Genomic DNA, 26967 nt, shown 5'->3' on the forward strand with positions numbered 1-26967 from the left:
GTCACAGATCACTTTTCTTTGATGTAAAGACCTGTTAACCCAGGATGCTGTTGGGAATATAGAAACTTACTAATATACTAACACACAAGGTGATGGGGAGAACTTGGCAGCAAACATTTGTACTGAGAAAAATCTGTCTGCAGATCACAATGTGGGATCTGGCCAGTGGGAAGCTGCTACGATCAATAACAGATGCTCATCCCCCAGGAACAGCCATCTTGCACATCAAGGTAACAAACACCATGTACTCCTTGAATACCACCTTTTTCAAAGGCTCATGTTCAGTCAGATTTATTGTCCTTTTTTGTATAGTACTTTTAGATTTACAGATAAGAACAGCTACCTAGGAGTTATATGGCAGTAATATCCAGAGGTGAGAAAAATGAGCAGAAATCCTATTTAAGAAAAGAAACTGAAAGTCTTGAGAGCTGAAATCACAGCATTGGCTGTGAGTTGTAGGGGACAACTGAGTTTGTTTTGACTCCCCTCTCTCATGGCAAAATCTATGAAGGATTAGTTATTTTAAAATATCATTTCTCTAAAACTTGCAGTGGTTTGAACTGGATACTTGGCTTGACCATCTTAGACTTATGTGAGTTCGAAGTGTATAAAGTGGCTTCTTCTCAAATAACCTTTTGGGGAGGGTTTGGGCTGAAAGAAAATTCATCTATTAGGTATGGCGTGATAGATGGCAATTGTAAAATTTAAGACTCTATTTAACAACACAAGACTGATGCATTCATTCTCACCAACTCAAGATAAGCTAGCAAATGACTGTTGGGTATCTACACTTGGTGTTAGTCAACACTCATCTTCTCTGGATGTGGCTTCTTGTTCACCATAATATTGTCCTCACACATAGATACTCATTTCTGATTTTGTGTGTGGCTTTGCTTTTGTGTGGACCCCTCCCATCAGAGAGTTGAGCTGTTCTAGTGGTAACATGGGTTTTGGTATGCTATAGTCCTAAGCCGGGATAGAAAGTAATGGGACTTTGGTAGTAAAATCTAGCAATAAAGCTTGTTGGAGGGATGAGGGTGAAAAGCAAAACCTGTATCTCTTACAAATCATAAAAAAGTCAGTAATTGTCTCCACACTACATGTTAAAGGTGTCTTTCTGGTAGATACAAGGAAGGTACATTTGTGTTCTGTTAATAGCACAGTAGCATACATTCTTCTAGACATTTTTTCTGGTAGTTTATTTCTTAGTGCAAGTTTTAATCTAATTATGTGCTCAGTTTACAGATGACCCGACGCTTGCAATTTGCAATGACAGCGGAGGCTCCGTATTTGAACTGTCATTTAAGTAAGACAATAACTCTTAACTCATAGAAAGTGGCAATACAAGCAGCTAATGCTGGGTCATAGGTTCTAAAGCCAAAACAAAAAAGCATTTGAACCAATAAAGCGACTGTCTGAATGTTGAATATATAGTTTAGGGCTGCAGTATAATTTCACAGCTGAAGCAAGATGCTGTCTGGCTGTGTAATAGTCAAAGAATAGCCTAAGTTATTAAGGTATGTATGTATTGGTCCAGAATCTTAGCATTCTTTGTTGGCTCTAAGTAGTTGTCATAAAAGTGCTGCCTCTTGGTTTTCCATGTTTTTTCATTAGAGAGAGCTGCCCTGCAGTAACTGCTTGTTCTCTTCCTCTTGGGCATCTTCAAGAGGAGGAGGATGTGGGACAAGGAGGAAGTATTGGCCCTAACAGTCTAAGGAAACTAATCATGTCCAGGAATGGCTGAGAGTTTGCTGTTAAATAAAATCCTAAGGAGTTCTTGTTTGTACCTGAGAAGCTGTTTAGGACTGCTTCTAATGGCGTTCTAAAGTCATCCCTGGAGCCGTGGAAAGGGCTCTTTAAAAATAATGTTTATGAAGGATCATGCTTGAGGTTTCTTGAGGCTGTCAGGCTGATCTCCTCTTGATAGCTGGTCACCAAGATGATATGTCTTCTTTTCAGGAGGGTGATGGGAGTGAGAACGTGTGAATCTCGATGTCTCTTCAGTGGCTCAAAGGGAGAAGTTTGCTGTATTGAACCACTACATGCAAAAGTTGAGCTGAGAGACCATCCCATTACCCAGTATTCACTGCTGGCCATGGCCTCCCTAACAAAGGTAATTTGTTGCTTGCAGAAGCTTTTGAGGAATTAAAAAGAAGTTTTCTGGTATATACTCAAACATTTTATTTTGCCTTTTTGTTTTTCTTGAAGATACTTGTCATTGGCTTGAAGCCATCTCTGAAAGTGTGGATGACTTTCCCCTATGGTCGTGTGAGTAATGAGGCCAAATGCTTGCTTTTTGGATTACAGCCACAAACAGTTTTTACAGTGAAGGGGGTGAGATTAGGACCAGGAGTTAGATTTTGCTACTTTTTATCAGCACACGGTAAACTCTGCATTGCGGGATTGCAGGGATAATCTGTGGGCCTGATGTGCCCAGACTGTGAGCAGAGAGGGGCTAAAAAGGCAACTTCAAGTTGTACCTCTGCAGTGATGCTGACCTCCTCCGGTAAGTAGTGAGGGAGGAATTCGGGAGTCCCTCAGCTTCACCCCTTCCCTGCTGTGGCCTGGAAGCTCCCACAGGTGGGACATTGACCTGAATGTGGCTACAGTTGCCTTGGGCTGGGACATTGCTCTGCTGGGTTTCTGTTTAGAAGAACCGTACAATAAAAGCCCTGATTGCATGGACAGAAAGAGAGTGGAGTTAGTGCTGGAATTAGAACACTAAAGCTGTCTTCTGGACTCTGCCTATTCGCTGGTATGATTCCTGAGAGAAAAGCAGCAGGGGGAAGCATGGGCTGTGTTAGAGTGGGAGAATGGAGAAGACACTGTTATCAAGCTGTGGCTTGTGACAGCCCATCCATCCATGGGAGGCTGGATCTGCTTTAGGTAGCCAGGATGCAGGTGTTGTTCTGACTGGCCATCCGCTTTGCCAAGAGACACATGTTGCCTCTGAACCGTGCGGTGGGACCAAACAGCGCAAGCTACTGCTCATCTGCCAGCAGGCCAAGGAATTGCTTTATGGCCTCTGTATACATGGCAAAGTTGATCAGTAGAAGCCACTGAGCAACACATGGCCTGGAACTAAGGCTCTGCCCTGCATGCCTTAAATACAGGCTGTGCTTTTTGTCTCTCAGATGGACCCTTCCAGTGTCCCTCTTCTGGCGTGGCACTTCGTGGCTGTGCAGAACTCTGTGAACCCCATGCTTGCCTTTTGTCGAGGAGACGTCGTTCATTTTCTTCTGGTAAGCTTGGATGTTACCTGCTGCTTTTCAGATAATCGCTTCTTGTTCAGATGTTCCATTCGTTGAGCCTTTGGCTCAGTGGAAGCGTATCTGTGGATGCTAGGGATCTCCGCAGCTTGCAGCTGGCTTGGGAAAAGAAGCTGGTTGGTTGTTGCTCTGTAGCGAGCAGCAGTGCCCTTCCCAGAGAATCTGGAGGCCTGGACTTTACATGTTCTTTTGAAGGAAGTGTTGATCTGGGGCTCATCTGATTTCCACTGTAACTAGAAGAATTAGGATTGTTTCCAAGAGAGCACCTGAATTTGAGATGTTGTTTTTTCTCTTTAACATGTAGGTCTGGAGAACTGGTATAAACCACTAAGAGGCCACTGCTTAGAGAAGTCCTGTTGGCATGTGACTTTAGGCATCCTCTTTTTACTGTTTAGATCTACAGAAGTTATACATGCAGATACAGCTGTTTGTAGGTGGTTTCATGACTGATTTCAGTATGAGGAAAAGTGCATAGGCTTCAGAAAACCTAGCATTTTGACTTTGGAGTGCTGGATTTAGTTCCCAGCTCTGCTCTAATCTTGGACCTTGAGCTGTGCTCAAGCACTCAGACATTGTGCTGTCTGGGTTTCAAGTTCCCACCTGTAAAATGGGATGAAATCCTCTCTCATCTATGTTTTCTCTAATGATAAACTTCGGGAGAAAGAAAAAGCTGTACATTTAAGGGGAACCCATCTTGCTGGAGATGTGCATACACACAGTATCACCAGGCCTGTGCTCAGCTACGGCCAGTGCTGTGGCTCTGCTTATAGGTTGTTAAACAACAGCCATGTTAGGTGGATTCAGAGCCCTCTTGCTATACTTCAAATTGTCCAAGTGTAAAAAAACCCTTATTTTTTGTTGTAAAATGTTTTATTTTTCAAGAGAATGAATCAAAGCCAGTTTAGCATTAGCATTCTGTAGTGCTGACTTTTACGAGCAGAGAGTAGAGTAGTCCCTGCATGGGAAGAAAGAGGGCCCTTGACTGAGAGTTGCCTTGCAGCATCTTTCTTCAATTCACTAGTCCACTGGGGCTGAGCCTCTGGAGAGTCAGTGAATAAAAATCAGCCCTCGTTCGGGGCTCTCTGAGTACTGGAAGTTTGCATCTCTCCTAGAAAATGAATTGCCTTATATAATACACGGGGGGGGGGGAAGAATTCCTTGAACACCTGGTGCCTGCTTATGCCGTTTATGACCTACAACTGTTGTAGTGCAAATAAATGATTAAAAATTAATCCAACGGAGGACATGTATTTTTTTTTCCTCTTTGCTCAGAGACAGGCCCCTACTACTTTCTCACTTATGTTATTGCCTTTGAAAGTGGGGGAATTACGTTCCGTGTCAGAATGGAACCACGTGCACTGCTAATGTGCGCTCAGCCTGCTTGTGTGAGGCGAGAGCCAGAATCCTGGAGCTGGTGTGATGTCCTCCTGGAACAGAGGTTGAGTTACAAAGAGTCTTTGAACTCGAGTCAGTCTTATCTGATTTCTCTTTTAGGTAAAGAGGGATGATACTGGTGCGATACACGTCACTAAGCAGAAGCAACTTCATCTACACTATGACCTCATCAATTTTACTGTAAGTCTCGGTACTACTGAATGGTTAAATTTTTTGCACTAAATGGATCTTAATAGCCCTTAGTTCTATACTATTAGCTTTACAAATCTGGCATGAGAACTGTCTATATTTATCTGGAGTTCACTAACTGAAAATGATCTTAAACGGGGACTCATGGAAAACTAGCATAAGTGAAATACCAATATCTACTGAGTAAAAGTTTGTAGCATGTAGGCAACCTACTGGCCTTTCTTGGGATGGGGAGAGCCTTGTTAAGGAAACTTTTTTCAAGAGCCAGGGAGAATCTGGCAAGAAAGACTTTTATTCTAAATCCTTACTAAAAGAATGCAAACTTTTTTGGCACTGACTCTGTACAATTCTAGTATGTTTCCATATGCACGTGCCTGCTAAACCACCATCATTCTGTTTGATGCTTTTGATAAAAAAAAACAAAAACAAAAAAACCCCAGCTTAACTCTAAAACACTTTTATAGAATACAGATAATAAAATATGAAAAGCCAAAATACCAAGGTGAACATCCAAGTTAGCTGGAATTTGAAGTTTGTCAAACAAATGTGTTTGAGTGTTTAAAAAAAACCTAAAAGAAAATGGAAAAAGCTTTTTTGTTTGCAGGGCTTCGATCATGAAAATGTAAATTATAGAATATGAGCGACAGGCTTTGAGTTAAACTTAGATGTATTATTTCTCTTTTTTAATGCCAGCATGCCTCTTGATGCCATATTTACCTCCTAAGGGATTTGAGAACAGATTGGTGTAGTTGTCAAGTTTTTGAGACCTTTAATAGAAGGTGTGCTAGAGCATAAATAATGCACCAAGAGAACAAGAACTCTGGTGGATTACCATTTTTCTGTATGTGTTTTTGTGTGAAGGAGCTTCCTTATGACATTTCTCAGAGTTAAGCTGATATTCCAAAAGGAGTCTCCCATCTTTACCTTTGCAGTTATGCATGGGTGCTGCTGTGAAGTGATCATGTAACAAAGCTACTAGCCATCCTAGAACTTAAGACATTGATCCTCTGGAATATGTCCGGAGCCTGTTCAGTCAGCCTCTAATTGTGCGTGCATGGCTGAAATCTGCCATTTGTTGCCTTTTCAGTGGATAAACTCACGGACAGCAGTGCTTCTGGACAGCGTGGAGAAGCTGCATGTGATAGATCGCCAGACACAAGAGGAGCTGGAGACCATAGAGATCTCGGAAGTTCAGCTAGTCTACAACAGCAGCCACTTCAAATCCCTGGCAACGGGGGGCAACGTCAGCGAAGCACTGGTAGACACAAATGACCCTTAGCCTGCTTGCGTTAGCTAACTTTGTTTCAAACATGCCGTAATTGGAGGAGCCTGGAGCTTTGGAAAAGATGCTTTTCGAAGTATCTCAGTTATCATATGTGATGTTGATTTAGCTACATAACAGATAGCTCACGTTTCCTTTTGTGATTTGCTGTTATTGGGAGCTTCTTTTAAGTTGCTAAGCTTTGGAATATCCCGTATAGGAAAAAACTTATGAGCTTTATTCTTCAAGAGATTCTTACAGACATTTCTGCGTTGGGCTCTTGTATGCTGCAGATACTCTGCTGTAGCAGTACCTGTGCAGTACGTGCATTCCTCCCGCCCTTCTCTGATGGGTTCTCATGGATGGGTAGAGAGTAGTGCACATGCTTGTTCCCTTTCTTGCCTGAAGTAAGAAAAACGCTAATGGAAGTTGCAACACTTAAACTATTGCATTTACTACTTTTCCCTCTTTTTTTAATCTGACATTATTTTATTTTGACTTTATTGCTTTCATGACTGTAACTTATTCTTGTTGGACACTAGCCCATGTGGTGTTTGGACATGTGGCTGTTTTATTCCCAAAGTGCATGGTAATTTCAGTGGCTCCAGATGGCTCCTGTAATCTATCTGTCTTCTGCAGAAGACACGTTTTGATGTGGCATTTCTGCTGCCTTAGTGCTGTGGAAGTTTTTTAAAGCCATGGTTGTGCGAGAAGGTATTGCTTTCAGTAGAAAATCAGTTTCTCTATTTGGGAAGCAATTATCCAAGAGCATGCAAAGGAGGGGACCTTGTGTCCATGCTTGCATTGGTGTATCCCAGCACTGGGAGGACTTGTAGCCTCCCTATGCTGTACTAGAGGTAGCCCAGTGGTTCTGAAAGTTCACAGCTGGAAGATCTGGTTCCTATTATCCCACTTCTGCTATAGCCCTCTGAGACTTGCTGCCCCCAGCAGCTATTAGAAGGCTCTTGTGGGTCTATAGTTTGGATCCCCAATTCCAAGCCCAGCATAACAATCATGACTCGGCTTCAGAATCCCAAGGAGAAGCACCTTCCATGCAGGATGGCAGGGTTTCACAAGAAACCCATCTGTCCTACTTCCCTTTGGGCACCAAAGAGCAGAGTGCTTCTTTCAGCCTGACTGGCCAGATGCTATCATGAGTCTTCACTGCTTTGGATCTACATAGCTGCTGCTGAACTAACCTTCTGTACTGTATCTGCTTCGTCCTGCTAGCGTTGCTGTCATTCTTTGTGCCGCAGGCACCTACTGAGGAAGAAAGAGTGCGAAGGTGGAGTTTAGCCTAAGAAGTTAGCTCACGTGCTGCCTGCCACATGGTTTGGTATTGCCAGACACAACCTCACCAAACGTAGCTAGAAACTAGCACTAAGGTGGTAACTGAGCTCTCCTTGCTAGGATGTGTTGTTATTTAGGGCCTGTCACTCAATTCCAGAAACTCTGCAGGATCCCATGGAGACTTCTGATGATTGCCATTAAAGCCAGAAACATGGGGACTGAAACACTGCTGGGCCCAAATAAGTTCTGCTTGTTAAAATGCTACTGTGGCTCTAGAAAAGACCTCTACTCAATTCGCAGATTATGAGTGGGAGATGTAGAGCTGAAGTCTGTTATTGCCAAGACTGTGGATACAATACAGTCGGTCTCTTCCTTTGTGTTTCAGTAAGAATTATGAGACCACCTATTCCAGAGCAGTTCTGAGCCAAGGACCACTTTGATGGGGAGCTTTGTTTTCATGGCTCAGAGGATCGGAAAGATACTTTTCCCTGGGATAGTTCCCCAGATACTCTAGAAGGCAAATCATAGCTAAGGCTGCTGCTCCTGTAAGGAATATTCTGGTTGTAGAGACGCCTGGATTTGTGGCTGAAGATGCCAGGCCCCATTCTCCTACTGCAGCATCTAAAGAAAGATGCAGGGAGCATCTGCTATTTTGGCCTTAGGTTTTGTGCTGAACAGGTTGGAGTCTTCCTCCTCTTACAGCACTCCCTGGGATGGATGCATTTTTCAACAGAGGGAAGAGATCCAGGAAACTTTCCTATCTGGCCAAACTGAAAGAAGTAGAGGACGAACAGCTCTACCCTGTATAGCTGTGCAGCAGAGTGGCAAGCAAGCACTGCCTGTGCATTGTGGCGGGGTAAAATCTCTAATTTTGCATGTGGTGCTCCACCTCCCGCATTGTGAATGTGCCTACAGCTAGCCTTTTGAACACCGTAACCGGCGTTCCAATTTCTGTTGTAGCAGCTCTCACTACAACAACGTTGCTTCCATCTGTCCCTTCTGCACGTTTCTTCTTGAAAAAGATCTGTGAAGGAGCAGAAGGGAAGAAAAGAGTCACTGTAGCTTGTTTGCATCCAAGGACAGATGCAGAGCGCTGCTTGTGGATTCTCATGACTCCTTCGTGTTTTCTGGACAGCTGGAGCTCAGCAGCGCTTGAGGTTGCCTTCCATAACCAGGAAGGCAGCACTTTGTTACTTACTACTGCCCAGCAGTCTGTGCTCTTCTCTCCCAATTCTCATTTTAATTTCTTAATTACAAAGTGTTTCTGAAGTTTGAGTATAGATGTGTTTCCTGGGATATTTTACAAAAACAAAAAGCAGTTTGATTGACATGTCTTTCTTGCTCCCTGTAGGCATTGGTTGGAGAGAAGGCTTGTTATCAGTCCATCAGCAGTTGTGGCGGTCAGATCTTTTACCTTGGAACTAAGGTAAATGTGGGGAGTTTTTAATGGAAATACAGGGCATCCGTTGTTGTTGGTAGCACATCTGGAGAAAAGCAAGTTTTTATTCTGTGGAGATGTAAACCAAGGATGGGCTCTTTGTGCACTTATGTCATTGGAGTAAAGAAATATGCAGCAACCTGGTCCTAGCCAAAGTATCGGCTAAGTGAGGTATTGTCATAATTTCATGGTATCCTGGTTCATACTGCTTCAGGGTGAATGTAACATTACTTTACTGACATCTGCTCTATCCTAAGCTTCAGTTCCTCTGTCCTAAATGTGCTAGTGAATAAATGGAAAGAAATAAGAGGGCTGGGAAACTAGATTCTGTTTCACAGAATGATAAAAGGAATATTCTATTCACTTTTCCTGTCCTGCAGTTCGGGCTTTCTGTGACTAGACCTGTGTAGGGACTTCTGAAAGACACAACTCTCTTTTCTTGAAGTATAACTGCAGCCATTTTTTTTCACTTGGTGCTAATGTCATGATCCAAATCTAAGAAAGTTGCTCAGTTTTTTTAGTCGTATACTGATTTTGTCTGAAATTCTGCTGGCGTCAGTAGACTTTTTGCCAGTCTCTGATCTACTGGCCTTGCTTGGCCACTGATATTTGATGGTCTTGAAAGAAGTACGAGTAGAGACAACATTTCTGGGGCCTGCTTCCAGCTTGGAGGAACTCTAGCCTCCTGGGGGGATGCTAAGGATGGGAGTGTAACACAGCTGTGAGCATTTCTAGAGCTTTGACTGCAACGAGCCAGCTTTGGCAGGTATCTGTCATGCAGTTGTACAGAGACCTACACTCAAAGTAGTCCAGTGATTACAGTGTGGAAAGGCAAAGAGAGATGGGCTGTAGGGTGGCATGTGGGATTTAGGGTATGAAGTGCAGGGATTGTATCTTGGAGAAGATGGGTTGGGAGGCCATGCAAAATATTCACATTATTTCTGCCTGTCGAATTTTAGGGTTACTTTATTTAGCTTCATCTGTACCAGCATATTCCAGTGGATCTGTGGGATTCCACAGACTGCATGAGCAATTGTCAGTAAATAAATAAAAATAAATAACCTCTTTTTTTTTTTCTTTTCCTTTTTCTAGTCTGTTCACGTCATGACATTGAGGAGCTGGAGAGAGGTAGGTTGAAAGGAAACAGGTACAGCTTAGTAAACTTGAACTGATCAAATATAGCTTGATAGGAGGGAGGTCGCTCTGGGCCTACAGCATTTGTGAAGCGTGTTCTGAGCGCTGTGTTCAGGATCTGTAATTGCTACACACTGTCAGTACTGTAGGTATATTGCTTTCCACAGTGAGATGCTATTGGACTCCTCCTCGCATAAACCTGAAGACTAAATAGGGACCTTGTTCCCCACCTTACCTGCCCAACCACGACACAATGCCCTGCAGTGTTTCAGCTTCTGCTAACAAGGCATAGTTACTGCACTGAACAGCTTCTGAGGGCTGTATAAATATCAGTCTTCCATCAGCCAGATAAGGACACAGGAATGGAAGGAAACCTGTTTCACTGTATTTCGTCTTCAGCTACTGCAGGCAGCTACATGATAAAATTTGTCAAAGGCTAACTATCTAGAAAGTTCATTGGATTTTAGATCATTTTTTCTGTTGCTGGAAGCTGCTTCAGAACATTGTTTCTCTGATGGCTGAAATGCTATCAGTTTCTGTCCTAAAATTCTTATGATTTGTTTATGTCCATCTGTTCCTGTTCTGTTCTTTTCACTTGAGTTAAATATCATCTAGAAAGGAAGAAATGCTGACTTCTCAATATGTTTATTCAGCTCAAGCGTGTTCTCTTTCAGACTTTGTTTTGCAAGGCTAAGCAAAGCTCTTTTGTCATCCTCTTATAAGATTAGCTTTCCATTCCTTTCTTTTTTCACGGTCACATTTCTCTGCACCGCTTCCATGCTAGGTTTCTTGAACACAGGTGACTGGTTTGGCACTTATTACCCTGGGTAAGGTCTTGCCAGTGCCATGCACAGTGGCATCAGTTCTTCCCTCTATCGACTGGATATGCCATGCCTCATATGCCCTTGGGTCTCATTTTGCTGCTTCTTTGCTACTTTACGTCAGTGGCTCGTGGCAGTCCTGTGGTGCACCAGTATCCTGTAGTCAGACACTGATTTCTACTGTAAGTTGCTTGACTCTTCAATATGTGCCACTGGATTGCATCACGTTTCTGTTACCCAGCTTTGGAGGTCATCCTGTTGCTTCTGTCTTTCTTATCTGCTGTCCACATTGTATATTAAGAGCACTCTGCTAACTTGGTCATCAGCAAACTTCAGTAATAAACTCTGCTTGTGCCAAATCATTATGTAAGAGGGTCTTCAAGGGTGATCTTCAAGGAATTCCAATAGTCACTTCCCTTCAGTCTCATAATTCCTCTCTTTTAAGCAGTGACGGTCATCGTTTTTCCCCTTAACTGCTTTATGGCTCTTATACTCATCCATGATTACAAGCTCCTTCATGCGATGCTTTATCAAGGTCTTTAATGAAGTATAAACAGTTCACCTCTACTAAACTTTGTCTGGTACAGTCTCTGCTTTTGGTTACTGAGATCACTTTCCTTTACCTAATTTTCCTTCCAGCCATTTACTACCACCTCTGGTTTGGTAAACTGTTAATGAAAAGTCTTGCTTTGATCTATGATTTCATGTACTAGTTTTCCTAGAATTCAGAAGTTGGTCACAACTTGCACGCTCTGAGCCAAGCTCCTCCTTAATTGCTGTGTAGCTCCTATCATACTAGAGGCCTCTTTATTGCAGGATTTACTTGAGAGTTATCAAGCATGTGAGGCATTAAAGTGTGAAGCTGAGAGTTCTTGGCTGCAGTACAGAATGCTGGTCTGAGATACAAAATCTCTCTTTTCTCAAGCAACACTTATTAAAATGCTTGACCTAGCGTATCCAGACTAATATTGCCTGACCTTTTGTGTTGATGATTCCTTGAAGTAGAAAGTACTTGTGACCTACTTCAGTCTTTATTGATTTTGAACTTAAAGGAAAATGAAAAGTAGAATGAGAATGTCTGAATGTTGAAAACATGGCAGTTTTGTTGTGTTTTAAATGATGAGGCCAGGACAGGGAATGGAAAATTTTGATTCTTTGTGTTTGCAGAGACTCCCTGATGCTGTGAGTCTCCGTTCATCAAGCATTTAACCTACAATGTAATCCACAGGGATGTGGTATACTGAGGCCTGACATCTCTTGTCCTTTTTAACTGTCCAGCAGTAAATTTGCATATGGAAGAATCTTTGTGAGATATTGTCCTTTATTGCAATGAGAGCTTTTGAGGTTCCTCTGTCCCCTGGCTGTCAGGAATCACAACCAACTAATTGGGAAATGCTGGTCTTAAATAAGTGGGGCATCATGTTTTCTGGAATGCTAAAGTCCAGTATTACTTGTTATTTTAGAGAGTTGACCACCTTCTGAAACAAGAGCGTCTCACTGATGCCTTGGCTCTAGCTTGGTCTTTTTATGAAGGTAAAGCAAAGGCTGTAGTAGGTAAGTTTTCTTTTTTATTGAAACCACAAGGAAAGGTTTTAAACCTGTGCATGTACTGAAATCACTGTTCCAGAAAAAATGGAAGACAATTGTACTGAAGAAGGGAAAGTAGGGTGTGCTGCTTTGGGTTTGGCAGAAACAACACCCTTTATATAGATTGATTTAGCTTTTTTAGAGTTGTGGCGCCTTTAGCAGCTTGCTGTTTTTAAGGGAAAATCAGATCTGGTCTGTGTTTTGACTGCTACCTGCTGTCACTTGGCCACAAGAGATGGATCCAGGTGTCAAATAACTAGTCTGCTAGAATATTCTGGTGGGCCATGCTTGACGCTTTGCAGCAAATAACTTTTGATGGTTTTGACAGATGACTCTCAAGTTCTCAAGATAAGATCCTCCTGCTGTGAAATAATTACTACATGAAGTTGTATCTTGTTGTTTTAACATATGGATATAATATACTTAGAGCAAATAGGTAGTTTTCAGTATTCAAAAGAACTACTTTATTTTTGAGTTGGCATTTACAACCTTTTCTCCCTTGTAGCGCACTAAATTCAGCTCCTTTGCACCAAGGCATCCTCCAGCAATTAGCCCCATATGCACAGTCTATGATAGCCCTTCATTAGCTGTTCTCTAAACTCGTTCTCTTCTGTCAAGCAGCGCTCAGAGCAGGCCCTTTCCATTGCTGTTGTGCTGGAGCAGCCATTACATTGAGGGCATGAGCTCTTCAGAAGAGTGGGCTAAAAATAGTTCATGCAGTCATGTATTTAGATATCCTGACCTCTGCATCTCCAGGGTAATGGTGCTAGCCTCTAAATTGTGGGATTTATGATGGCCTTTATATTTCCCCTTGTAGCTTAGATGAGAAAAGCTTTTTTTTTTTTTTCTTTCCTCATTCTTTCTAGGCTTGTCTGGGGACACAAGCAAGCGGAAAGCAGTCATTGCAGACAGAGTGAGTCACTGATTTCTTCCTAATCGGATTTTCGTTTATACTGCTGTGATGCTAACTGTGTTCCTGGAAGCAATGGCTTCTGTCCTCCAGAACCTAGTCCAACTAACTCTAGAAAGTGTATGCGTTGCCTCACTTGCTAATATTGTGAGCAGTATTTTAGCAGAGACTTGGAAATACCTTTCAGATGAAAGTGGGGATAAAATCTGCAGCATTAGTAAAATGTGTGACATTAACATCCAGCCCTTGAAATCTCACAGTCCAGTCTCTGGCCCCCCTCATAGCGGACAGAAACCTATTCTGCAGCCAACTCTTGAGTTTCCTGCCCTTTGGCTGGCAAATACCCATCGGTACATAACATGCTGACTGTTCTACCTGTAGAATAAACTCTTTGGCTGTTCACGTTCGGTTGTCACCAGAGCCTGTTTCCTGGGAAAGGTGTGTTTAAAATATGTAATTATTGCAGTAATTGTTCAGCCGTACTTTGTTCTTCATGCGTGTTTTCTTTGCAGGTAAATAAGTTTTGCACTAAAACTTAAGCACTGGGTAAAAACACGGCCCAGATGAGACTTGTGCTTCAGGATGTCTTCATCTGCCCAAACATTTGCTGTCAGACTGGCTGCCCAATGTCTCAGTCAGTTAAAATTAGTGTAGACCTGCAATATCCTCTGTGGTGATTAATTTTAATTGCCCCTGTGCCATGTCATGCATTCGTCTCTTGGCAGCTCTGTTCTGAGTGCTGTTTGTACCCTCTTCCCTCCTCTTCTCCCTCCTGCCCTTGATAGTTCGCATCCAGACCAGGACAACAGGGTTTGCAGTGCTGCCAGCCACCCAAATCAGACTACAGAATGTGCTAGTAGAGCCTGTAGTTTAGCATGTGAGTGAATTTTCTTGTTTATTGTATTTCAGATGGTTGAAATCCTTCTCCATTATGCCGATCGGACTTTGAAGAAATGTCCTGACCAAGGAAAAATCCAGGTTATGGAGCAACATTTTCAGGTATGGTGCTTCAGAGGACTCTGATGCATAGATCTTTCGAAGTTTTGAATCAAACATTTGCTTTGCTGTGCAGGTTGCTTGTGTATTTTTGAAAGTTTGTGCTGCAATGCTGCTTACCTCTCACCTACGTTGTGTGCTCTGTTAAAATTAGGACTTAGTTACTGCTAGGTGGCAGAGCAGGACCTGTATCCCCTCTGTCTTCTACAGAAGTGGGACTAGAAATCTTCTGATATGAACCAGCATACCCATTCAGACCAAAGATGACTGGTCCCAGTACCCGCCTGCCTTTGTCTGTGGCTGCCTAGATTTTTAGGAGCTTTTTTTCTTTTTTCTGTTTTTTGCGTGTGTCTGTGTGGGGGTGTGGGTAGTCCTTGTCACGTGCCTTTTGAAAACTGAGTTATCTGTTGAGTAGCTTTCCCTCGTCCATAGACCTCACTGCTTCACAGGCCTATAGGAGATGTGAAATAGCATTTCCCTTTCTGAAAGCCATATTCAGTTCCTCTAATGTATCGTGTTTAGCTAGCGCTGCGCTGGGTTTGGGATCTGGGCCCCTAGGATTTGCAGGAGTGGTGACATACTTCCCCACGTGCCTGTTTGCATGTCGTGAGCTGTCATTGCCTTTACAAGCCTTTGTTCAAGTTTGTCTTTAGAGCTCTTAACTTCTGAATGCCAGTCAAAAACCTCTGAGCAGTGACGTAATTTTCCCTTCACCCTGCTCTGGCTGGACAAGTCAGGTGTCGTGTAGCCAGCGGTGACTTTGCACGCCGTTCAGGATACGGATGACAGAGCTTTGGAGGTTTAAATTACCATTGGCTACAAGAACCGTTTGGAAGCTTAAATCAGGTGGAAAGAAAATTAGCATAGGCTGTCTTTTGTCTTTGCACCCAACCTGTTTCTTCAGACATTATGATGCTGAGAAATTGATCTTTACTAAAACTGGGCTTAAAAGTTTCAGTGCCCTCAATGGATAAAGTTTTGTTCACACAATTGGGTGAGACTAGGTGTAGTTTTACCTCACACACCATTGCTTTCTCTGGACTGTTGGGTGCTGCAGCAACTCTAGGGCTGAAAATTCTTGTGGTCCTTTTGCCCCAGGCCTGGGAAAGCGTCGCTTTGTTAGCTGTAAGTAAAAAATGGGGAAAGACTTTCTAAGGAGCAAAAATGGGGTGCCCCAAAGCATTTGCATAGAGCTGGGAGCCTTCTTCCCCTTACCTGCTTGTGCTGCTGGAGGTGGTAAAACGCACGTTTCCGTCTCTGGCCCTATTTCTAAGAGAGATTCTAAAAAGTCTTGAATCTGGACAGAATGGCCCTGAGACTGTGGATGAGCTGCTGTTACCACTTTTTCTTTGCTCTAAAGCTTACGTCTGCTTGTGGTTCTTCCACTCACGTTTGTGGTGCTCGTGCTGTCCAGCAGGATGCAGCCTTGACCTGTTGCTGTAGCACTCGGTCTCAGGCGGAATTCGCATGGTGGAGTTGGGGGAGGCTGACGGGCTGGCTGTGGAAGTGGCAGGTCTGTAAGTGGCTCCGTTCCCCTTTCCCGGCAAACTCTGGTTTGTGCAAAAGCCGTAACTGTGCCAACTACCAGCTGACTCCAGTAGCTTGCTGATTCTGCGCTCTGTTAGCCAGGCGTCATTCTGTGCTGTGGAGGATGTGCTGTTTGGCAGGACCTTTGCCAGATCCTGAAGCTTTTTTGTGGTTCTTCCGCAGGACGTGGTGCCCGTCATAGTCGATTACTGTCTCTTACTCCAGCGCACGTAAGTCTGAGTTTGCAAGCCTGTCTCCCAAATCAGACCACTAACCCATGTAGTCCTGAGTGCTGTCTCCTTTAATATCGCAGGTAGTTAGGTTAGAGGAAGGCTTAAAAAATGATACTGAAGTCAGGATACTTGGTACTCAAAGAAAAGTCTCTCTTAAATTTTCCCTGATATATTGAGGAATAAAAGTTTACTTCAAACTCTTTCCCCCTGCTATCTCCTCAACAAAGAAGGTATTCTGGCAGATTGTGTCCTCATCGTTTCTCCTCTAACAGCAACTTTTTTTTGCTGCAACAAATCCTGTGAAGCTGGATGTAACCTGCATCAGCATAGGAGCTGAACAGGGCATTCGGCTGCTGAGCTTAAAAAATACGGAGAAATTAAACTTCATTTTGAAGCCCTTAAAAGATAGATAAGTAAGAAGATTTCAATATGAAGAAGATTATTTGATAACTGAACACTGCTTTCCTTCCCAGGGATCTATTATTTAACCAGATATATGATAAGATGTGTGAGAATTCTGTGGCTAAAGGCATCTTTCTGGAGTGCTTGGAGCCATACATCTTAAGTGATAAGTTGATGGGAATCACAGCTCAAGTGATGAAAGACTTGCTCCTTCACTTCCAAGACAAGAACAGACTGGAAAATATGGAAGCCTGCATTGTGCATATGGATATCACCAGCTTAGACATCCAGCAGGTGAGCTGCTGTACCAAATACTGTCCCGAGTGCCTCTGAGTAAGCGGCAACATCCCCTAGCCATTGATGCGAGCTTCTTGTTGTGCTTTTAAGTACAGCATCGCGCGTGGAAAATACGGTGCTACCTTTCAATGGGCAAAACTTGTATAGTCCAAACCTTTGCTGCCTTTTAGTCACTAATTTGTAACTGAGCTTAGCCCTGCCTCTCTGGAATCAAATTCCCTGAATATGGGCATTTTTTAGAGTGGCTGTGTCCAACCTGTTATGCGCACACTCCTGGAAACATGTGTCGCTCCGCCAGTTTGTGTCCCAGAATACACTTATGCATCGCCAGCTGGATATGTTGGTAAATACCAGCCAGTCGGGGTTAGTCAGATTAAAGTCTTTCCTGTTTTCCGTACCTTACCTAATGTCGAAGGCTGCAGGGACACAAAAAATTAGAGTTGGGATTGCCAATTCAGTACCTGCCAGCCTGCTCTGCCCAGGCGCTTGCTCTTGCATGGCAAAATTAGCGGAGCAAGTAGATGTTCCCCCCAGGTAGTCCTGTATCCCTTGGCCAGTCTTTATCCCACAGCCCGGCTTTCCGTCCCAAGGAGGGAACTGCTTGCAAACTTGACAGAATGATTCACTAGCCCAGACAAAAGGCAAACAAGCGTAGTTAAGGGTTTTGAAGAACTGTTATTTTTATTTTGTAACTATGCAGGTTATGAAGGCTAGAATCTGGACATTTAGACTTCATGCGTACTGCATGAGCAATGAGCTAGATACTCCCTTTGGGGATTTGGGGTCTGTGTAGGGACTGTAGTTCTGCTAATGGAAGTTCTCAGTCTGCTTTAAATTCTCCTGTTGAGTGATGCAAGTGCAAGAACAGAGATGGTATTTGAGAGAGCAGGAACAAAAAAAATAGAGGGCTAAGAAGAGCTACGTATCTACATTGTGCTGTTTCCATGCAGGTAGTTCTTCTGTGCTGGGAAAACCGTCTCTACGATGCCATGATCTATGTGTACAACAGTGGGATGAATGACTTCATTAGTCCCATGGAGGTAAGAAAGATGTTCACGGTGTATCATGGTACCAAGCTGCTCTTAACCCTTTCCTTCTGTAGGTATCACCACGCTTTCTGCACAACTTGAACAGGATGAATGCTATCACTGAAGTGCGTTGAGATACTGTTTGCGTGTTCAGCCAACAGCCTTTCTGAGAATCAGCATTTGAAACTACCGCGTTATCTTCTCATTCGCTGTTTATATGTTGTTCTTCCTTTTGATTCTGAGGGGGAAATCTTGTGTATGATGTATGAAGTTTATTTGCCTAGATGAAGTAGAGGAGAAAAGCGATTTATAATTGCTGTACTCTTTAGAACATAAACTTCCCTTTGACAATCTGGCTGAGGTAGCAATGCTCTGCAAAGTTAGAGTAGGAAATTTAAAGTCCTTTTAATACAAAATGTAAAATAAAAGCAGCATAAGAGAAGCACAGATGAGAGGTGCTGTTCCCATGTTGAGGCAGGCTTTATTCTTAGCGCTCGGGCATGATGTATCAACCGTGCGAGTGCAGGGCTCAATACAGCGGTGTGACTGAAGGGCCTGTCGCCGCCGCTGCTGCTAGCCCTGGGGATGTGCCTGATGTACCAAATTGTCTTGAAGCCTAAAGCTATAATGTAAAAATGTTTCACTGTGGAGGAACTGCTTGTGTTTTCATAGCTGTGCTAAAATTGAGAGCTGTATCCTTCTGAATGTGAATCTTATTATAATAATATTATAATATTATTATTATAATCCAAATTATAGCAGTTATAATCTCAGTTGATTTTCTCAGAAAGGAGGCTTTTTAGGTGTCTGTGATTTTAAAAAGGACTTATGGAAACCTAGTGTTTAGCTATACAAACACAAATAACTTTGTTTTCTGCTTTCTAGCGTTTTGAATTCCAATTAGTCTTCACTCTAGGTTCCCCAACCAGCGGTTTGCTGGTGAGCCTGCTAGGTAGCATGAAGATTTGTGTAATCTGATGGCAGAAGATGCAGGGATAGGAGATGGGGCTGGTGAGCTGTGCTCTGACTGTTGCTTCTGGGACTACTGGGAACATTGCTTTTTTTTTTTTTAGCACCTCATCTACGGTTAGGTCTGATTGAACTAATGCTGTTTTCTCATATGTCATAACATCAGCTGGGGAAAGTATCTTTTGCCACATCTGAGTGTCCTCTGCTCCCACTAGTTTTAAGATATGGTGAGAAAGCAGAGTTTCTGTGGGGAACACACTCCAGTGATCTGTGTTTTAAAACCAAGCAGAATGTTTGGGTTGAGTTTTTACCGCTGCTCGAGCCCTGCACTATGGAGGTCGCAACTGGAAAGGAGCTCAGGATTCCCTTGGCTGGTGTGCACAGCGCTGCCTCTTCTCAGCACAGTGCTGAAACGTGTTTGCAAGCAGAGACGGCAACTTTACTCTCTTTGTTGTTACAGAAACTGTTCAAAGTCATTGCTCCTCCGCTGAATGCTGGGAAGTCTCTCACAGGTACAGAATTCTTTCTTTTTAGGGATTTCTAGTTTTGATATTTCAAACATCCCTGATCCCTTCCAACAAAGGGAGGCGAAAGGGAAATATATACCCCAAATATAAGAGCCTTGGAGAACAGAAAAGTGCTTTAGCACTACTTACTGTGTGTAAACTGCACACGCATGTCAGATGAGATGTTTCGCTAACAATTATGGAAAAGGATTGCATCTCTCTCTGTTGTCCTGTGAAGAAAATGTGATAAAGGATTTTTGTTTTGTAGATGAGCAGGTGGTAATGGGCAACAAGCTGCTCGTGTATATAAGGTAAGGTACTTCAGCAAGTGCGTGTGTGTGGTTGCCCAGTGGTGGCATCAGATTTTAATACATTATAGTTGCAAAAACTTACAGCATATTTTAAGGTCTGAGAGAGTATGTAAAATAGCAATGGCTACTTTGTACAACTGACTTGATGTTACAGTGGCTTGTTGTTATACATCAGGTGAGTGGATAGGCAAAATGAACTTGCATACTCATAGCTCAGGTTGCAGCTGATTTCCCAAGGCCATGTTTTTGCCTTTAGAATTTCATTAGAGTTCTTTTTCCATCCTAATCTGCAACACAGTGCTCCTTGGCCAAGGACTTAGTAGTGTGAAAAGCTGTATTTTAATCCTTTCTGTAAAGCCTTTTGGGATAGCTGTTCTCAGTTGTTGCTTACTGTATTGCCTATCATTTGCAGGAGGTCGTTGCACAGTAGTGATTATTTAGAAAATTCGTCTTTCTGGAATCTATTCAAGATTGTGAACATTAGAGTCCGCCTTACTCCTGATTCCTAAAATACATGTTTGTGAGAAATCCTGAGTTTCCCCTGTTACGTTTCTGCTGCAGAACTGGCATACCTTGCGTACGCATTGGCTTATTATGCATTAACAGCATTGCTGTCTGCAGTGTTTGCTTACCCACTCTCAGGTGGTTTGATATTTACAAAATACATTGATCTGACTTGTTTTAAAAGCATCCTGAAAACCAGCCCAGAAAAGAAACTGTTTGCCTCAATCCATTTAATGTCAGGCTGTATTAAAAAATGCTTCTCCCCTGCTTTTCCACAGCTGCTGCTTGGCAGGCCGTGCATATCCATTGGGTGATATTCCTGAAGATCTGGTACCTTTGGTTAAAAATCAGGTGAGCAACCTTTTGAAAGGACCCTTTCACATCTGAGGCTTTTGCAAGAAACCCTGTGTGTTTCATTTCATGGATTTCTTGTAGAAGACTTAACAATCTGATAGCTATATCCTTGCGATATGAGTATATACCACTGCAAATACCAAAGAAATATTTTGAAAATGAAATCATACAGTTGTTGCCATCTGAACATTTGAGCTTAATATTTTTCCTTCATCTGTAAATTGGGGAGTGGGAACATGCAATTCGTAATGACACAGATTTTGATTTTTCTTTTTTTTGGCAACTTTACCACAAAGTTGCTAGAAATGTGTTGCTGTCTCCTCTTTCTAAACTTGACTGCATACAGTGCCTCAAATATGGGAGTATCTTCTGTATTCTCAAATGTAATGCAAGGTTAACAGAGTAGAATCTGAAATAATGTCCAAGAACGTGGCACTTAAATATTCCTTCTACTGCTTGACTATTGCTAAAATATCAGTTTGTGTTGGACAGATACTATATACTATCAGATACTATACTCAGCTCCCCAGATCTCTGCTGCACAGCTGAGTATTAAATTTTTAGCATGGTCTTTTTCCCTGATGAAGATCCTGTTAGATGCCTTTCTGTCAGCTCTTGTCCTACTGTCCTGTTACCATATTTTCACCACTGAGGTTTATCCAGCCTCAGATATTCAGGACAAGCATGTGTCTGTTTTCTAGCTATAATTCTCATGTGCAGGGTGAACATTTCTGCCCTGTCAGTTAAAACTGGATCAGCTTCTGCCATATCCCCAGATACTTAGTATATGGGTGGATGAGGTGGAGTATGCCCTGACTGCAGACAGCGTTAGGTAGTGTTCAGTAGGTAGCAACTTAGGTCTTGGTTGCAGGTTTCTCCGAGGCTTTCGATTTCTTGGTCGTATTTATATTAGTGTGCATTTGTGCTCGTCTCTGCTCATCAAGACCTTGTGTTTCCTGAAGATAGTTTTCCAACCCTGTGGAAACTGCAAGTATTCAGCTGTAGTCAAGAGCACATTCTAATCAAGCGCTCCTAACTGCGTTCTTGTACCCTTGGCCCATGGGGTCGACTTGTCTCAATGATGTCTGCCCCTCTGACTCCACATGCAGATATGTGAGAAATTGTTTGCCAGAGCTAGTTAACAGGTTTAACGCGCTGCAGTGCATCTCTCCTTGGGCATATCTGAAGAACCCCTCTTGAGAGTTTCTTCCTTCTGCCAGTTTCTTCCTTCTCTTGAGGAAAGTGGTCAAAGCAACTCATGGCTTGTGGATATTCTCCAGCCTTGTGGTGGCTCTTCCCCAAGCTATGCCATACTCTGATAAAATTGTCTGCTTTCTCAGTCTGTTCGAGCTCTGGTTAGGAGGCACAGGGCTGGCACTACATTCCTCTTCACCCACCTGTCTTGTCCAGCCTTAGTTTTGGAGTTGTGCCTGAGCAGGGCCTGCCATCCTATTTATAGGGCAGGTTCTTAGATGCTTCAGAAGACTCTATATCTATGTTTATGGCCCCTCAAGGATCACCTGCTTGTTTTTGCACCCTGAGCTGAGCATAGACTGACTATCCATCTCTCAATCTTTTGCTCTTGAGCAGGTCTCTGCAGGAAGAACTGTCACCTAACATCCAGATCATCTTCCCAGGACACTTTAGGAACAGCAATTGCTACCTCAGGGCTTCTGAGTGCTGCTGTTATCCTGTGCAGATCTTGGTGGCACATACCTTGTTTTATTCGTGCGGGACAGGTGTGAGCATATCCTTGATGCTTTCCTCAAAGGTAGAGAGCACCTAGCTAAAATCACAGTGAATTTATGCCAGAAGTGTGACTTAGACACACAGGTTGCATGTCCTGACAGTTAGCTTTGTCACTGCCAAGTAAACCTCCTTCCCTTATTCTTTATCTCCATCGGCCTTCAAGCAGATTATTTCTTTCTATTTAAGGAGTTTCACCTAAGGCAAAGCTTAACCCCTTTACTGACATCTTCCAGAATGTTTTAAAATGGCAGTTGCTGCTGGTTGTGACTTTGTGCTCATAAAAATCTGTCCTTCCTGAGTTTCTGGCTAGTTCTACTGCTAAAATCATTTTCCCTTTGGTCTCTAGCATTTCACTTTTGTTTCAGGGTTTTAAGAGATAACGCTTTCCTTTGCACGCTTTCTCTCTGCAGTACAAAGGAGCGGATGTTTTTGTTGCCAATCCAAAGCTTGTAGCAGTAAATGTATGTGGTGGCTCTGGGTTGTTTGGAAGCCTTTCCTCACAGGGTGTGCAAGCCAGTTTGCTCCCCTGTGCTGGGTTAAGCGCTGGGCTGTCGCCCTGTCCCACAGTCCTAATGGATTTGTCTCCTGCACACACTCTAGAACTGGCGCAGCAACAGCACGTGTGGCTCAAGGTCTGAGGCAGCATGAAAGTATAACCAGCAGCAGTAGCACCGGGGAGGAGTCATCAACATCTTGTTGTGATCTCTGATAGTGTTCCTGTGAGTCTGGTTTAAATAACGGCTGTCTGTCTGGAAACTTGAATCCAGCAGGCTGGCTACGGTCTGGTGTTTGGAGTTGCAGGCCGGCAGGTGGGGATCAGGCTGAAGAGGGCTGTGGATCTGAGAGTCAAGCTGCTAACTCCTCCTGGCTTCATCACTGCTGTGGTGAGAGGAAAATTAACTCAGAATAGGAGTAAATGAGAGAACGTGGCATTTCCTGAGGGTGGGATTTTTGGTCTATCCTGGGAGAGCATATTGCCTGTCATTCAGCTCTCCACGGGAGCCCAGTGTGTATCTTAACACATACTCGCAAGTGCTAGCCAGTAGCTTCGCTGCACCAGTCTGCAGTCTTTCTTCTGGAAGCCAGATCTGTTGCGAGCTTTGACAGCAGCGCATCTGAGACAGCTGGAGCAGTGCCCTGTTGTTTGCACTGGGAAGGTCTGGACTTCCCTGTCAGTGGCTCAGTAAAGGGGGCTGCTTTCATTTTGAAAGACAAGCTCAACTTTCAGAGGTAGAAAGTCAGTGAAGGAGTTGCAGAGTTGAGTGGCACTTAAATCGGTCTTTGCGGGGCCAGAAACTGTGGGGAAGTTGTGCCTCAAAGTGCGGAAGCAGATTGACTGGCTCTTCCCAAGCGAACTACTGACAAGGGGGAGAGCTGTGCCCTGGATAGCTCTCTGAGGAGAGCTGCCTGTGGGTCATCTCACACCTTGGAGATACCAGCAACAGCGTGTTTGGTAGGATCTGCAGTGAGGAGCGTCTGAAGAAGCTCCCTGACTACTGACTCACAGTTTGTACACTGACTGGTCCTTTCTCGGCCAGTCCGTGCTAATGATTTCTACGTTTGTGCTGATTTAGACAAAGGGAGGAGAAAAAGGATTTTGAGTACTTTTCCTTTTTTGTTTGACATAGAGTCCTGTGTTTTCATCCACCAGGATGGCATCCAGGGGAGTTTTACCCGCTATTTATTTTTACTGTAAGACTACATGTGCAGCAGAGAAGTCCTTGCCCTTCACTGTCCTTTGCTCTAGGTGTGACTATGGTACATTTTCGACCCTTCAGTCTTGAGCGCTGGGATGGCATATGGTTTACAGAGTCAGTTCTTTTCTAGAGATCTCTCTTGTTTGGTTTGGGTTTGATCACTTTTTCCGTAACGGTATCTGTGAAGTAGGAATAGCCTGGATTGCATTGAGACATCTCACCACTGGGATCCTTCTTGCTTGCCATCGATCTGAGGGTCCTTCAGCACTTTTGAGGCCAGACTAGCTCTTCTCCTTCCATCCGACAGGACTTATCAGCCTTCACTGATCATTCATTGATCTGAAATTTGTTGGTGAGCCTTAAGGGGAAGATTTTTCTGCTGTCAGTAAGCAGCAGGAAGCAGCACTCAAGTTAGAACATTGATGAACTCCGGAGGTGTTTTAAAGCTTAGTGCAAAACAGGTCATGATGCTGCTTTCCCATGTGCTTGTGCTCTCAGTTATCTGAAATCTGTAGGAAATCTGCTGTGTTTGTTTGAATGTTCATTGTAGGTCTTCGAATTTCTCATCCGGCTGCATTCAACTGAGGGATCTGTGGATGAAGAGGTCTATCCTTATGTTCGTACCTTGCTGCACTTCGACACTCGGGAATTTCTTAATGTTCTTGCTCTGGTAAGAGGCCATTAAACTCCTCCAAGAGAAAAATGCAACACCAGCTGCTCCATCAGTATGTCATGGTTGTGTGACCTCCAAGATGCCTTTAAAGGTGCATGCTGTAGCTAAACCAGTGGTTACTGGCTCAGTGCAGGATGTTTTGACCTGTGTTTTATAAGATATCAGAGGAGATCATAATGGTCCTTTATGACCTTATATAAATTGATGAATATGTGACATTATGCAGTAGAATGCTCTGTTAACAGAGGCCATCTTTAAAAGCACAGATAAAACAATAATGTGCTTGTAGAGAGTGTTTCAAAACCTACATCTCTCTCCTGCATAAAGAGTCATCTTTCTTTCTTTCTTTCTTTCTAAGTTTCTTCCATTTCCTCTATCTATTTGGGACCTGCTACTTTTACCTGGATATGTAAGAACTGTTTTGGTAGTTACAAAAGAGCAGATTGTTATCTTGGAACCTGGTGCTTAGGTAATATGCCCAGAAAGGACTTAAAAGGATTGTCAGCCTTGTGATATGGCTGCTTGTTCATGTTTGCTTTTATTTCTAGAGCTGGGGGTGGAGGGCATTCTTCTCAAAGTGTCAGTATTTTGCCTCCTGCAGACTTTTGAAGATTTTAAGAATGACAAGCAAGCTGTGGAATATCAACAGAGAATTGTGGACATACTTCTGAAAGTGAGTGTGCCTAAAAATTAACCTCTGTATATATGTCTGACTGTGATTACGTATGACACTGTGCAGTAAAGCCCGTAATTTAGGTGAGGTGTTTCCAGTCCTGTGCTGAATGACACCTCTGAGAAGATGTGCTGGAGCTTGGATTCACCTCAGCCCAGGTGGTCAGTTGGGTATTTAGAAGTGATGCTTCATGCCATAAAGCATGGAGATAGCAAGGTCTCCATTTTTGTGATTTCCCTTGCTTTGTACTTTGATGTCAGACTCCTCCTTTCTGCACTGTTAAGTTCATTTTTGTCTGCTCCTCATCCCTTCTACTCCTTGTTTCCATCTCAGCAGAAAACCATCCTGGGAATCTAGTGCTTGGCAGGGTGCCAATGCTCTTCTGCTAAAACCCTGCTCCTGTGTCTGCAAATGCTGTATTTGGGATGTAACATACCCACAATGACAGGCCTGTCTTTAGTAGATGGGAGAGAAGAGTGTCAGAGCTGTCAGCCCGGTGCTCTAGAAATCACTTGTCATTTGCAGACCACGTTCCTTAACAATGTTCTCATTAAAAGTTCTTGCTGCCAAATGCTGTTTGCTTTCCTCTTCAAAGCTGTCAGCATTAATAATGAGTAACTCCGCTTGGAAGCTGTTTATGTATAAACATATCATAAGTAGTGTTCCCCTGTCACTGTCATCATGGATAGATGAGAGCAAGGGCACCAGCGAGTGAATTCAGCGACAGAGCTGCTGCGGTAGGCTGCGTCGGGGGGCTGAGAGAATGCCACTGTGGGGGAACTTCTGCGAGTCTGGCTGAGTCAGGCTTTGCTGTAATGATGTTAGTTAACCCTGTGCTGCGTTAGGCCATGCTTGTTGCGTCTGTAGCTGCTGTCAGCAGGAGGCGTCCTGCTGTTCTGGAGCTACTGTGGAATATGTTCCCGTGGCAGGCTTAGGTCCGATCTACCTGTTTACAGCGCTACTTTGTGCTACCGGCCACATAGCAAGCAAGTTCTGTCTGCCTGCAACAAAATTCAGCCCTGCTCTTGGAGGGGAAAAGGATGGTAACTGTGAGAAATGCGGCAGGATTAGATGCATCTGCAGGCAAAGGATTCAGTGCTATGAGAATTCTCAGCCCCTTGGTCTTGAATCTGCTCTCTTTTTGAATAAAAATTTAAAAAAATCTTGGAGCTTTTTAAATAAAAGAAATTTATCATTGGCAATAAAAGCACTTAGAAAATAGCCATGTGCTTACAATAGAGCCTGGCTGATGTAGACCTTCCACTAATACTGGTTGAAACCCATTGCTCTTAGAGGGGATTCTCCAAGCAGGGGCATTTCACATTCTCTAAGTGTTTGAGAGTAGTTTGGTTGGTTGGTTTTTTTTTAAGTTTTATTTTATTTGGAAACCTAAGACACCAAGTCAGGACACATCATACTTTTTTTTTTTTTTAATGTGCCAGACATGTAACAAGTACTCCTCAGGTTTCAAACCTCTTTTGTGGTAACTCTTAGATATTCATGTTTTCTATATTTTGAAGTCAAGTCAGCACAGCTACAGGTTTCTCAAACTATTCATAGACTTGCAGCTAATTTAATGTGAGAAAAGAAACATTTTTCCAAAGCCACAGTTATTACTTAGTCATTTCATCAGTTCTTCTTGCGTACCACAGTTGAAGTGGTGAGTGCCTGGGGCTTGAAGCCAAATGTATTTTTTCCTCCCACAATTTTTCGTTTTGTCTTTTTTCCTCATGTAACAACATTTCTCTGCTCAG

The 26967-nt window shown here is 43.2% G+C and overlaps 1 protein-coding gene across 1 annotated transcript in view; it reads left to right on the forward strand.

Moving 5' to 3' along the window:
* Positions 1–26967, forward strand: part of LOC106493160 (VPS8 subunit of CORVET complex) — a 68564-nt gene that overhangs the window by 1500 nt on the left and 40097 nt on the right. The window contains exons 2-21 of the mRNA XM_067302046.1: positions 144–230; positions 1239–1306; positions 1960–2113; positions 2209–2268; positions 3135–3242; positions 4764–4844; positions 5941–6111; positions 8756–8830; positions 9935–9970; positions 12261–12351; positions 13251–13297; positions 14204–14293; positions 16001–16047; positions 16524–16746; positions 17700–17789; positions 19207–19258; positions 19521–19563; positions 20346–20418; positions 24418–24537; positions 25142–25213. Coding sequence (XP_067158147.1) covers positions 150–230; positions 1239–1306; positions 1960–2113; positions 2209–2268; positions 3135–3242; positions 4764–4844; positions 5941–6111; positions 8756–8830; positions 9935–9970; positions 12261–12351; positions 13251–13297; positions 14204–14293; positions 16001–16047; positions 16524–16746; positions 17700–17789; positions 19207–19258; positions 19521–19563; positions 20346–20418; positions 24418–24537; positions 25142–25213 — 1782 coding nt within the window. The 5' untranslated portion in view covers positions 144–149. The remainder of the gene's footprint in view (positions 1–143; positions 231–1238; positions 1307–1959; positions 2114–2208; positions 2269–3134; positions 3243–4763; positions 4845–5940; positions 6112–8755; positions 8831–9934; positions 9971–12260; positions 12352–13250; positions 13298–14203; positions 14294–16000; positions 16048–16523; positions 16747–17699; positions 17790–19206; positions 19259–19520; positions 19564–20345; positions 20419–24417; positions 24538–25141; positions 25214–26967) is intronic.

Source organism: Apteryx mantelli, chromosome 9 (assembly GCF_036417845.1).
Source record: "Apteryx mantelli isolate bAptMan1 chromosome 9, bAptMan1.hap1, whole genome shotgun sequence".
Classification (NCBI taxonomy): domain Eukaryota; kingdom Metazoa; phylum Chordata; class Aves; order Apterygiformes; family Apterygidae; genus Apteryx; species Apteryx mantelli.